A 13,780-nucleotide genomic window follows, 5' to 3' on the forward strand; every position below is an offset into this window, starting at 1 on the left:
GGATCCATCCGATTTGATGAGAAAAGCATAGCCCAGGGAATGGTGTCCCAATCTCGCTATGGACCAGATGTGTGGGCACTTAGTGTTTTGGGTCATTGCAAAAAGATCTATAGCTGGGAACCCCCACTGTTTGAATATGCTCTATAGTACTTCGGCATGTATTTTCCATTCATGGTCCTGGGAAATTCATGGTCCTGGGCAGTGGTGGGGGGTGAGGAGGAGAGCCAGGGGGTGTGGGGGCTGAGGAGATGAGTGGGGGGGCGGGCAGTGGCAGGGGCACAGAAGGCGAGCCAGGGAGGTGGGGGGCTGAGGAGGCGAGTGGGCAGGCAGTGGTGGAGGGGGGTGAGTAGGCGAGCCGGGGGGGCTGGGGTCTGAGGAGGCGAGCGAGGAGTCAGTGGCTGACCTGTTCTACTGATCTGGTCTGGCTCTCATCCCCTCTCCAAGGGTTGCAGCTATCTGGAGGTGCCTGCCTTCCACACCTTCCTCATTCACACCTCATTCATTCAACACAGCAATTGATTAGGATGTTGGGGGAAGATCTTATTCTACTTCTAGCAAAAAGACATTTTTTCTTTTACCTTAATTATACTACCTTAGGGTCTCGCTATAACATATTATCAAGGTTCAAAATCGCCGTTTCGGTGGGGCAGCACTGGGGAAGAACGGTTTGTTTCCGCGGGGCGGGCGGGGCTGGGGGGGGAATATTTCAGAGGGCTGGGCAGTGCTGGGGGAGGTTGTGTTTCAGGGAGGGGCTTGGCAGCACTGGGGCGGGGGGTTCGGTGGGGCCGGGAGGTTCGGCCCTCAGCTGTTTTCTTTGGAGTAATATGGCCCTCGCCGCTTTATGAGTTGTTCAGGTCTGCCGTAAACATAACTAAATCCAGAATTTCAAGCTTGTCTCCAATCAGATACAGACAGTACCCTAAAACTTGCATTTATCAACTTTAAGGAGAATGAATGGTTTTGTGATTAATGCACTGGGATAAGGAAGCAAGAGATCAGGATTCAACAACAGCTGTGCACAGACTTTCTGTATGACCTCAGGCACGTGACACAATCTCTCTGCACTTGAGTTCTCCATCTATCAAACTACTTCTACTTCCTTTCTCCTATGCTTTATCTTTCTTTTCTGTTTAGATGCTGCAATGAAATTCATGCAGGTAAAGCTTCTGTGCTCACAGAGAGCCCCATTGACTTCAATGGGACTGTTCATGTGCTTAAAGTTAAGCATATGTCTGAGTGTTCACAGATTTGAGTCTTTATACTCTATGCTTTTCAGGGCCATGGCTGATTCTTATTATGTACCTGTACAGTGCAAAGCACAATGGAGCCCTGATCTTGGCTGAGGGATCTAAGCACTACTGTAATAATAAATGATGACAACCTTGACCATTAATACAGTCATTTCAATATTTGGGGTAATCCCCCACCCCATTTCAATTGTCATTTCTTAGGTAAAGGAAACACTTTATCTGAAAAGATAAAGAACTTCTGAAAAACCAGGCCATCTTTTATTTAGGTGCCTAAATAAGGCTATTGAAGCCTAGGTTTAGGCACCTAGGCTTGAAAATTTTTCTCTGTTGCAGAGATTATAATAAATGAAATGATATAAATTGTGAAATGAAAAGAAATAGATTAATATGGTTATTAATTATTAAATAACTAGTTTTCAAATGTTCATGCATTTTACTGACTTGCTACTTATCTTTTTGGTATCTTTTCTTTTTTTTCATAAAGACAATCTTTTTGAGCTTCCATTGAGATTATTAGTCTTGTGTGCTGTTTCTAAACCCTGACGTCTTGGCACTACATCAACTTTCATTGAAAAACAGATGTTTTTTGGAAAGCAAAAGCTCTACAAATGATTGCTTGCCCAGGTTTTCTCAAAGAGATTGTGACAAAACTTCTATACCTGTCTGACCCTCTAACAAAGAAAGCACTACACCAAAAATGGTTAATGTATCTGAAAACCAACACCAGACCAGGTGCGACTGGTATTTCCCCCTCCCCATCAACGTCCCAATAAGAAATCAATTATATGCTTTTGGGACAGATTCTGGTCCCTGCCTTGCCAGACCACACCAGAAAAGAGAACCTCGGTATCCTGTGATACAGCTATCACAGCATGGCAACCCGTAAGTAGCTGTAGGGAAACTGCTGTAAGTTGTATGCCTCAGGGCTGCTGTATTTAACAGCAGGGATTGCACTAGGCCCTAGTACAGCCAAAGTCTGGGTGGCCAAAGCCACTTTTTTGCCCCCTTGCCTCCTGAATCACACCTTGTGGTGTTCTTCTCCTTTGGTAGTTTCTGATAGGGAAATATGAGCTTATGGATTTTTTTTTTAAATTAACTGCAATATCTTTCTCCAGATTCCATGCAATATTTACAAACACATTGGCAGTGTGGTACTATACACTATTATTTCTAACAACATTTTATTGAATATTTGAGAGAAATGTTTGAAGAGAAAGAATTATGTCATTACTGCATCCACATACTGGTGTTTACTGTGCAAAGAACCATGCAATGCTTTAACCATATGATTTCCATATAAAGTCAGCAGGAATGCTATGCCTAAAAGTCTACATATCTTTTAAAAAGTTTTCTCCCCCATCATCATTAATGACAATAGTAGATTAGAATTATTTTTGTAGACTACAGTTCATAACTTTGTAATCTTAAAAGAGATGCGGTCATTGAGTTCAGTGAACTGCTTTAAATGTAAATGTCTCTCTCTCTCTCCTTGTTGCAGAATCAACTGTGAAGCAGATGCCATTTGTGTTTCAGTGCTGATATAGAATGCTACCGACTCAGTCACTTTGTGTTCTCTCTTCCACAGAAACTTTATATTTGTTCTTTGTTTGCACTCCTAGTTCTACTCTGAATAGCAACTCTGTCCAAATAGTGTTGTTGGGGTATCATGTTTATTGTCTCTCAGTGGTTTCTATTTCAAACATTCTCATTTCACAAAAAAGAGGATGTTTTACTAGAAACCAAGCCTACACATTCTATATAAGGAGAGGTTTACAAAAACCAAGTGCAAAGCAATCACATTGTGACGTTGCACCCCATAAGGCTTTATGGAAATATGAATGTATGTATGACATAGCTAGAATATGTTTTGTGCTACATATGCCATGTAACATATCTATGTAAAGATTATGATCTCCTGAATCTAATCATCCTATTTGTATGCATGAGTCATTTTTGTGTTTGAAGTTATGAATATTGTCTGTGTACTTGCTTGATTTCTAAGCAGCCTTAGTAAAGCATTTGGTCAGCTTTTTGAGAAAGGAATGTGCAAATTAAGTGCCCAATCAAGAAGCACTTAACAGACAATGGATCTTGGAAGGCTACAATCCACAAAAGAAGACTCCTTGAGGACTTTCAAGGTAGCATATGAACCATGGATGCTACATGTAAGTTCTGAGTCATGCATGGACATGTGACTTGCCCATGTGGTGCCAAAACTCCATCTTGTAGCTGGGATTCTACACAGGGGGAGGGAGGAGTGTCCACCCACAAAAGAAAGTCTGTTTCTGGGAGACCTGGGAGACCCCTCCATTTTGTCTTCAGCTGGCTAAAGAGGGAGCCTCTCCACTCCCAAGGATACCTGAAAGAAACTGGAACAAAGGACAGTAACTACCGGGGGTGTGAGTGATTGCTGGACCCAGACTAGAAGGAGACTAGTCTGTAAAAGGAAGCTTACTGGAACACCTCTGAGGGTGAGGTTTTATCTGTATTCAGTTTTCTTACTGTATTAGACATAGACATGCGGGTTTTATTTTATTTTACTTGGTAATTGACTTTGTTCTGTCTGTTATACTTGGAACCACTTAAATCCTACTTTCTGTATTTAATAAAATCACTTTTTACTTATTAATTAACCCAGAATATGTATTAATACCGGGGGGAGCAAACAGCTATGCATATCTCTCTATCAGTGTTATAGAGGGCGAATAATTTATGAGTTTACTCTGTATAAGTTTTATACAGGGTAAAATGTATTTGGGGTTTGGACCCCATTGGAAGTTGAGCATCTAAGTGTTAAAGACAGGAATACTTCTTAACCTGCTTTCAATTAAGCCTACAGCTGTTAGAGGATGTGGTTCAGACCTGAGTCTGGGTTTGCAGTAGGCTAGCGAGTCTGGCTCAAACCAGGCAGGGCACTGAACTCCCAAGCTGCCAGCGCAGGAAAGCGGGGCAGACACAGTCTTGGGACATCAGTTGGCAGTTCCCAAAGGGGTTTTTGTGATCCAATCCATCACACACATCTCTTCTGGATCCTTCACAATAGATGTGAGTAAATCAAAATTTTGGAAGGTCAAGCTTTGTTGACTGATTTGGTTTCTGAGCCAAGAGGCCAACTGATCTTTTGAAACTAACTGTACACACAGGAAAACTAAACAAACTCTCACAAGCATTGCCAGAATATTTCTCCAGCTTACTGATACTGTACCAATACATATTCATATCATTTTCATTTACAGAAATAGGATGCAATCACGCAAGGCCTCCATGTATGGAAATCATATTGAAATCGATGGAAATTCCATGCCAGAGAGCTTTCAGGATTGTCTCAGTGCTGAAGACTCATGACCAACTATTATAACTTAAGTCTGTCTGAAATTTATATTGACCTGACAGATCCCATCAGTACCTACAAATCAGTGTTGACAAGCATATTGCATAAGCCTTAATTGGGATGTTTCCTAAAGTTCCGAATTAAAACTATGGTGAACTACAGGTAGAAGACAAAGTGGTTACACCACAAACTTTTAATGTAAGGTGAAATTTCACTATAAATATATATTACACATACAAAAATCCCTAAATTAATAGAACATTATTAAGGTTTCAGTGTCAAGCACTCAAAAGTTAGGAAGTGCCAGAATTAAGGTTGCCCAAGCCATCTTATTAATGTTCTTTAACATAGTGTGTATGAGACTGAGAGAAAATTCTTAAATTTTTTTTTAAAGCAAACAAAATAAAAACAGCAATTCCACCATGTGGCATTATACTGATACCTACATGAGTCATAAGCAGGCTTGGAACTTGTAGGTCCATCACAGAGACCTCTACCACTTGAGCTAATGGAGTAACTGATAGCGATAGTAGGTTGTCATCCTCTCTGTGGATCTGAACTAGAGGGGGATGGGACACTTTGCTAATGGGTTTCTCAGATATTTGCTGATAGAAGGAAAGGTGAGACTCAGCATTCTTGGGTTTTATTCTAGGCTCTGGAGGGGAGTGTGTTCTAGTGGACTCAGACTATTCTGCCCCATAGCCTCCATCCTCTCTTTGTCCCAGTCCTGTCTCTTCCTCGTTCCAGCCTCATTCTTCTCAGCTAGCCGTCCCAGTCTCACCTAGTGACTCTTCTTCCAATCTCAGTCCCCCTCGTATCTTCCCCTAGCTCCCAGTCCCCTCTGCACCCCCAGTCACAGTGCCCCCCACCATAACCCCCAGCTTCCCTCTTTCCTCCACCAACCTCCAGTCACAGTCTCACTCTCACCACAAGCTTTGTCCCAATCTCCTTCTCCCAGTAGGTCCACATCTTGTCACCTCTGAATTCAAATCAGGGAGCTTCCTCCTCCATGATGCCTGATGTCAGTAGGGAGGTAACTGAAAGCACAGGAGAGACAATCTTTGTACTCTCACTTCAGGTCCCTGGACCCAGCTCAGCCCCTAGCAGCACACTTCTGCAATTCAAGGGAAAATCCAGCCCTGAGCATGTAGATACCCAGCGTGTAAAATTTCAGCACATATGGCTTATAATAGGAGGCGTCAAGCAACCTTAATAGGTGGTACTACCATCTGCCTCTTCCACCCCATAATTAGTGCTAGAGATACAATCCCTAAGAGACACAGTCACTTCTCACACAACCACCCAAAGCTTCTGTTATTTGCACTAGTCTGAAGATAGATAGATAAAGGGAGAAGCAACAGCAAGAAACACTTGAAAAATATATTGATCACATGTTGAAATATTCAGGATTCTGAACATTGACCTCTCCTAATCTAACGATAACCCTGGATGCAAGTTTGTTTGTTTTTAATACAGCCTTCCTTGGGTTGGGGCAGAGGGTCCATTTCCAATTTATCACTAGAGCTAAATATCAAACTATGGTCTAAAACAAGTAGACTCATAACATCAGATTATGGCAATGGCTATAAAAAAGCAGTACAGTATGTTATTAAATAGCCATTGTTTTAAGTTTTACTAGTAAAAACACAATTTTGGTACAGTTTTTCTTCTCATAAAACTTCATTATTTCTGGGACTGTACATAGCACAACTCAACCATCTGTGATAGATTACTATAGATTTTTGTATCTTCAGTAGTGCATTTAAGATAAATTGGTTTTAAAATGTTTAATTTCTAGTGATTCAATGTGTTTCCTAATACCCGCACTTATTTTTAATAAATTAGATAATATTGATTTTTTGTAACTTAGCCCCTCTCTTGGAAGAATTATCATTTAAATAGTCTACAATGTTGTTGTTTTTTTATGATTTCCTTTCTACAGAGTGAATTCTGCTGTGAATTCATGGAAGATAAATAAAGTCTCATCTACGGGATGTGTGCTGTGTGAGATTTGCACACTGTCCAGCAGTGCTGTTAGTGCTGACCTATAACATCTCTCTAGGGCTGAAAGGTGATTTTCTGCCTGTTCTTTGAAATCTCCCAACGAAGAATTGCTGTTCACTGCTGAAAGTCAAATTGTCCGATGGGATGGTGATGTGGACTATACTATGCTGGGAATTTAAAAGACACCACCTAACTCACTTCATTGGGACTGTCAGCTAGACTGGAACCAAGGTCTCAGAAGTGAAATGCCAGGATTTTTTATTCACTGAGTTTGCAGTATTTTCAGTCCCCAACAGCAGGTTTTAAAGGATGAAAAAATGTGTAGTCTATTATTTTTGACTAAATGGAAAATCTACAAAACAAAGCCCCAGCGGTCCCAGTGCTGGTCTTTCCTCTGTTGTGGTCTGCCAAAATTACAACTGAATCTTGTATATTTTAAAGTGTATGAATTTATTATTTTATATTTACTCTTAGCTTTTACACATGAAGAAAGCAAAACTAGCCTTTTTATGCAGCAGAGGACATAATAAATGAATATTTTAAAAAACAACTGTAAAGCTTTTCTATAGTAGTAATGGCTTTGTCTAAATAATACTTTCATTGTCTGCAGTACTCAAGACAAGACATAATAAAAAGCTAGCTACACTTAATTTGGTTAATGGCATGAAATACACAGCATTTATGACAACATATTCTGAAAGCTAGGTCAACATACTTCTGTATAATCTATTCAGAACAAGCTAGATACAAATACATTGCTGTTCCATGACAGTTATTTTAAAGGCAGATAGCTTTTTAGATAGTATCATATTTAAAAGAAGCAGGATGCTGTATTTCTTGACACTGGTAACATAATCCAGCATTTATGTCAATTTGTATTATGTTATGTTTGTTGTATCTGATAACAGTGTGATTTAAGACCTTAGCTAAGCATTTTTCTTCACTTCTATTGTGTGTGTAACATTTCTCACAGCATTATTTTGAGTTTGCTATTTCCCTTTCCCATGTTAACACTAAAACCACATTAAATCTTGCACTCCCCATTATTCAAATATGCAGCAGTGATACCCTTCATTAAGGGTAGGTTGGGATTAGAGCAGTGCATATAATTGATTTTTTTTCAATTTGCAGGCAATCAGGAAAAAATGTATTGAATTTTTCTCAGCAAATTAAAAAAAAACATTTTGTGTTGAACAAAATTCACCAAAACTAAATGTTTTCTTTCAATTCTGAGCTTTTAAATCATTTAAAAAAATTTAAAAGTCAAATTGAAGAAAACTTTAAAACAAAGTCATTTTGAATCAAAATCTTGAAATTTTTTGTTTTTAAAAAGTGTAAATGAAAGTTTAGATTTTTTCAATAGGTATTTTTAAGGGTACTTTTCAACGGAAACAATTCAGTGAATTTAGCATGAATTCACAAAATGTTTTGGTTGACCTGAATCTACATTTTCCTCCAAAAACTGTTCCAGTAGAAAAATTTTGCTCACTTCTAATTAAGATCGCTATTTGTTCAGTTCCAGAGATTATTACACTTTTGGAAATTTAGACAGAGGGTCTGATACTTATAAAAAGAGGAAAAAAGCTGGGCGGGACTTAACAGTAGCTGTTCTTCCTGGAAAATCACTCTGTGCCTTCACATTCGTGGGATATGGCGGCTTTGTTGTCAAGCTGCAAAACGGCTTTGAAAAGTCGTGTCTGCTGGGGAGTGCACAAGGGTGAAATAATTGCCTTGCTCTCTGTAAGAAAGTGCACCTCCTAGTCACGTCAGTTCCTTCTCTGAAATCATAGGGTCCTGATGTTATATAGAACACCAACATAGAGAGGAAGGTAAATGAGTAGCATGAACAGTTACTGGTAAATAATCTCTTTCTTCTTACAGGGCCTTCCCCCCTGTGGGAAACTGATTAAAGTGAACTTCCAATCACGATGATGTCTGCTAGAAGGGGGCATGAGCTTAGTAATTCAAGGTAACTCTATTCTGCCTGTGGTCCACAAGGACAAGTCACCATCTCAGCTTCATGCCTACTGTGGTCTTAAATTGCCACCTATCTCTATGCAGAGCTCTTACTCTCACCAAAGGAAGTCTGTCATCAGTACCCTAGATGCAAATAAAGTGCTCTGTTTTTCCATGGAAAAGACCAAGTCTTTTAGAAAATCTAACAGGTTATTCAGAGCATAAGAGCAGAGATTCCTGGGAGAACCCATTACCAAACAGACTTCCATACTGGATTAGGAGATGTATAGAACATTGTTACATCTTAGCTAGGAAACCAGTACTTCCTGGTTTAAAATTCACTCCATGAGACCCACTCATCAGTGGCCTGCCTTAGGCATGTTCCCTTGGTGAAAGCGTCCAAAGTAGCAGCGTGGAATTCAGTGCACATTTTCACCAGGCATTACTCTTTGGACTTAGCATCATGCTCAGTTTGGGAGAGCGGTGCTACAGTCCATATTTTGCTAAGAACTCTTTGCCCATGATCCACCCAGTGAAGCACTGCTTGCTAATGTCCCACTAGTTCCAATCCCTGGCAAAGCCCCTCTCATCACTGCCACTACTGAAATAACAAACCAATTAATTCAGTCATCCAACACCAATTTTTTTCTGGCACTTCCTGCAGTACAAACCATTTAATTCTGTCTCCCAACATTATTTCTGCTCTCACCAATAAACAATTGATACAGACAAGATCCCCACACAATGCAGATCCTCACTGTAACTGATACTGGCCAATCCATGCAAAATCACACACAACTCACACATACCTGTTACAAAACTGCTCACATTTGACAGACTGCACACACACTACAGACCCTCCTCATACCCAAAGCTTCACATAAATCCACACACACACTCTCACACAGACTTCCAGTCATAATCAATATACACACTTACACAAGCCTCCTCAACTGATATTACAACACCACACACAATTAATACAAACATTGCTCCTCCCCCACATCCCACAATTGACTCACCACCCAAAGACCCCTTCAACAATTGATGCACCACACACAGGTCTCCTCACAACTGATATGCACCCCTCATGCTGAGTGAGGAGTGGAGAAGGCAGGAGCTGTCCTTCTGTAGCATACTCGTTGCTGGCACAACTCCAGTGCTGTGATTTCAAGAAAAGGAGAGGGAGCACTGGGTTGTTCTATGTGTTGAGGGAACAACAGTCCTTCAGCACACAGAGTGGCTCTAATTAATCAGTGAAGTGACAGGCGTGGAAAACAATGAAAGTGCCAGTGTGGCATCTGGGCACAAACCATCTGTTTCTAGGCCCTGGAATCAGGAGTGGCGCAGCTTGTACACTAGACCTCTAGGACAATAACAAGTTTTGTCCCTACCAAAAGAATGTATGACCCATTAATTTTCAAAAGCAAGTTCTCTAAACAACTGTGGACAGCACCTCTACCATAACTCCTATAAACTACTTTAAAAGATGTTCAAAGTACAGGTAAATCTGAAGAGCAGCAAAATTCTTCCTAGGTACAGTAGGGGTAATTTCTCTGTTACCTGAAGTGTTTGAGACTTCCAAACATTTTCATTGCAATTATTCAGTGAACTAAGCAGAGGATGAATTTAGTTCTCATGAACATATTTTGTGCATATTCCAATTTATGTTTAGTTTAACTCATAATATCATTTCATGCTGGCCAGGTAATTTGATACAACATATTAATAAACATAGTATATTGGGTTGATACAATACTAACTTTATTTTGCTTCTGAAAAATACCTGTCTTCAAATTCATCAACTGGGAAGGAAAATGTCTGATTGTGTTTTTGTCACATATCTTAGGTCACCAAATTTGCTATGAATTGCTGTTGGTTTATCTGTTTTAGTCACATATCTCCTTTTAACACCATAACAGAAAATAATCAATAAAAGAATTTTAGAAAAAATTGTCACTTATATAAATCTGTATTTATACTCTGTATGTATTTTTAGGGAAAAAGTTGTAATTTTTTCAAAGATCTCTTCCAATGGTACAAAATGTGTATAGGTAAGTTATAAATTGTAAGTATTTTTCTGAGGAGGGTTCTAACCAGAAATTAACCAAAACAGTTCAAGAACCATTCAATATTGGAAGGCACTTGAGATTTGTGTATATTTATCATCATGGGTGGGATTTTTCAAAAGAATCTCTGGGAACGGGATGACTAATTTCCTTAGATGTTTCTGAAACTCTCTCCCCTACACCCATGTACTCAAGAACCACATTGTAAAATGTTATTATAAAATAATAAGTAGGATCATTTGGAACTGATTAATTTTGCTGTCCATTTTCAACAACATTCCTATGGAAATGAATGAGGAACCACTAAACTGGTTGTTAATCTTTCCCTTTTAGCTACAACACTTAGGCAAATATATTGCCAAAATGGTACAGAAAGAAGCCATTGTGTGAAGACAGATTGCTATAGAAGATGTCACTCAGGACTGCTGTTTCACATAGCCTTCCATGTATTATAGGTTTGGCATGTAAACAAACATTCAGACTTGGAAAGACATATGTTGTTGTTGTTAATTTTGTAACTTTTTGTTATGCAAGGGACAACTCAGTGGTTTGAGCATTGGCCTGCTATTCCCAGGGTTGGGAGTTCAATCCTTTAGGGGGTCATTTAAGATCTAGGGCAAAAATCTGTCTGGGGATTGGCCCTGCTTGAGCCAGGGGGTTGGACTAGATGACCTCCTGAGGTCCCTTCCAACCCTGATATTCTATGATTCTAAGGTTTGAATATAGGCAACGGTCCCTGGAAAGTGAGCTATATGAGCAGCATCAGGCTTTTCTATCCACTTGGTATCAAAGTAGAATCAATTCTTGAAGCAAGTTGTTCTCTGGGAACTGGACATTGGTTTTGGGCTGACAGACTAGATTTCTCCTCCAATGAGAAGCCAGTTTTCAAGTCCTCATGCATCTGTGAATGCTTTGCAGAAGGGCAATGCTGGTGCCAGAAGGAGTAACAACATTGTACATGCTAACTAAGACAGAGGTGCAAATACTTAGACTTGTGTCAATAACTGCATCTATACAAAGGGGTATTGGGCTTCAGCCCTTTGAAAATTTACTCTTTATTATCCGTAATATATTTAGAAGACCAGTACACTGAGCTAACTGTACTACTAATAAAAATAACTATCAATGTACTTAAGGGTCTCTCTGAAGTTCTAAATGTATTGAACAAAATTCTCTGCTGGCATTAACTTCACTGAAGTTAATAGAATTAATGTCAGCACAGAATTTGTCCGGTTGCAAATGCATACATTTACCATACTCGTAGATCCGTTGTGAGTCATTGCGGCCCTTCTGACAAAGTGGGTGCATCAACAGCCAAGTGGGCTTAAGGTTCAAATAAATAAGAACACACGAACAAGCCATACTGGTCAGACCAAGTCCATCTAGCCTAGTATCCTGTCTTCTGACAGTAGCCAATGGCAAGTGCTTCAGAGGGAATGAACAGAACAGGTAATCATCAAGTGAACCATCCCCTGTTGCCCATTTCCAGCTTCTGGCAAACAGAGGCTAGGGATACTATCCCTGTCCATCCTGGGCAACAGCCATTGATGGACCTATCTTCGAGAATTAATTTAATTCTTTGTTGAACTGTGATATAGTCTTGGCCTTCACAAAATCTTCTAGCAAAGAGTTTCATAGGTTGACTGTGTGTTGTGTGAAGAAACACTTCCTCTGGTTTGTTTTAAACCTGCTGCCTATTAATTTCATTTGGTGACTTCTAGTTCCTGTCTTATGAGAAAGAGTAAATAACACTTCCCTATTTACTTTCTCCATTTAGGTCTATAAAATCATGATTGCTGTGAAGTCAAACCTGTTGATAGCCAGTCTCCTCCTGAGCCATATTAAACAATAGGCCCACCAGATTTAAGAATAAGTAACAGGATTTTGTGAGTGCCGTTTTTGTTGTATTTTTTTTTATTTTTTGCTTGGTTTGGTTTTTGTTTTGAGGTGGGGGAGTGGAAAGACAGGTGGGTGTGTTGAATGGGCAAAAACAGCAGTAAGAGATACAGGCAAAGAGGGAACAGAAGAACAGCTGATCAACCAGCATGCATTTAGCAGTTTCAGCTGTGCTGGCTACTCTAGAGGTAGAACGCCAAATGTCCAATTGCAGCACACAGTAGAAGAGTGACCTTTTGGCTGGGGTAGTGGAGCCATATAGCCAGGTAAGGAGAGCCAATTCTATGCAAAATAAGTGGTTGTAATGGACTGAGAAGACTACAGCCTTTGATCTCTGACCAAACCAGGGACAATACTGACTTCCTCTGCAAAGCACTTGGAGAACTACTGATAAAAAGTGCTACATAAAAGCAGGGCATTATCATTACCGAGGGGTTAAAATGTGTGGGAAATGCAAACACTTTTAGGCACCATCTCATAAACTTGATCCTTAATTTTTCTTAGTTCTAGAAAAGCCTCATTCCCAGGACACCCAAAACCTAGAAACAGAGCTCTGTTCTTCTATAAATCCTCCTGATACAGTGTTTTCTTCTCCTGATTCTTCTATGAGCTCTTCAGAGCTCAATTCTTCTATAAACCCTCCTGATACAGTCTTTTGCTGTAAGGGTGCTGTATATTCCCCCCAAATCTTTGCAGTAAGGATAGATACACTGAGTACAATAGTTCACACAGGTGTGAGCTTTATACCTGCAAACTATTGTATAAATATTATCAGTCCTACCAGAAAGACTGTGCTCATGTATAAAAATTCCTTTGCAATTGCCTGGCATAAATTCGCTATGGGGGAATCAAATACTGTAGACCGTGAGCAGGATTTGCAACTACATAATCTTCATAAGGTTACCTTTGTGTAACATTTCTTATCTCATTAAAAAAGATTGACACTGACATCCCTGTTAAGAATATATAACAAGAAAATACTAGAAAGTTGTCATCTAAGATACTCATTCAAAATTTACTGAAAAGCCACAGTGTTCCTATAAGAAGGCAGATTAAGGCTCAAAATACTTACTTGATAATGTCTCCTTCAAGAGCAATCACTCGTTTAATGATCTTCTGTTCAGGGTTTTTAGGAGACCTGGGAAAGGGATAAGGTTACACAATCAGTAATGTGCCTGTTGTTTTAAGAAAATGAAAAGAAATTCCACAAAGAAATAGGCACTATTAAAGTCATTATGGGATTCCATGTTCTCCCTGATATGGCATCAGTCATG

The 13,780-nt window shown here is 39.7% G+C and overlaps 1 protein-coding gene across 9 annotated transcripts in view; it reads right to left on the reverse strand.

Annotated features, from left to right (window-relative positions):
* Window positions 1–13,780, reverse strand: part of IMMP2L (inner mitochondrial membrane peptidase subunit 2) — an 879,272-nt gene that overhangs the window by 248,620 nt on the left and 616,872 nt on the right. For all 9 annotated transcript variants that reach the window (XM_030549004.1, XM_030549005.1, XM_030549012.1 and 6 more), the window contains one exon: window positions 13,579–13,644. In XM_030549004.1, coding sequence (XP_030404864.1) covers window positions 13,579–13,644 — 66 coding nt within the window. The remainder of the gene's footprint in view (window positions 1–13,578; window positions 13,645–13,780) is intronic.

This window comes from Gopherus evgoodei, chromosome 1, assembly GCF_007399415.2.
Source record: "Gopherus evgoodei ecotype Sinaloan lineage chromosome 1, rGopEvg1_v1.p, whole genome shotgun sequence".
Taxonomy (NCBI): Eukaryota; Metazoa; Chordata; order Testudines; family Testudinidae; genus Gopherus; species Gopherus evgoodei.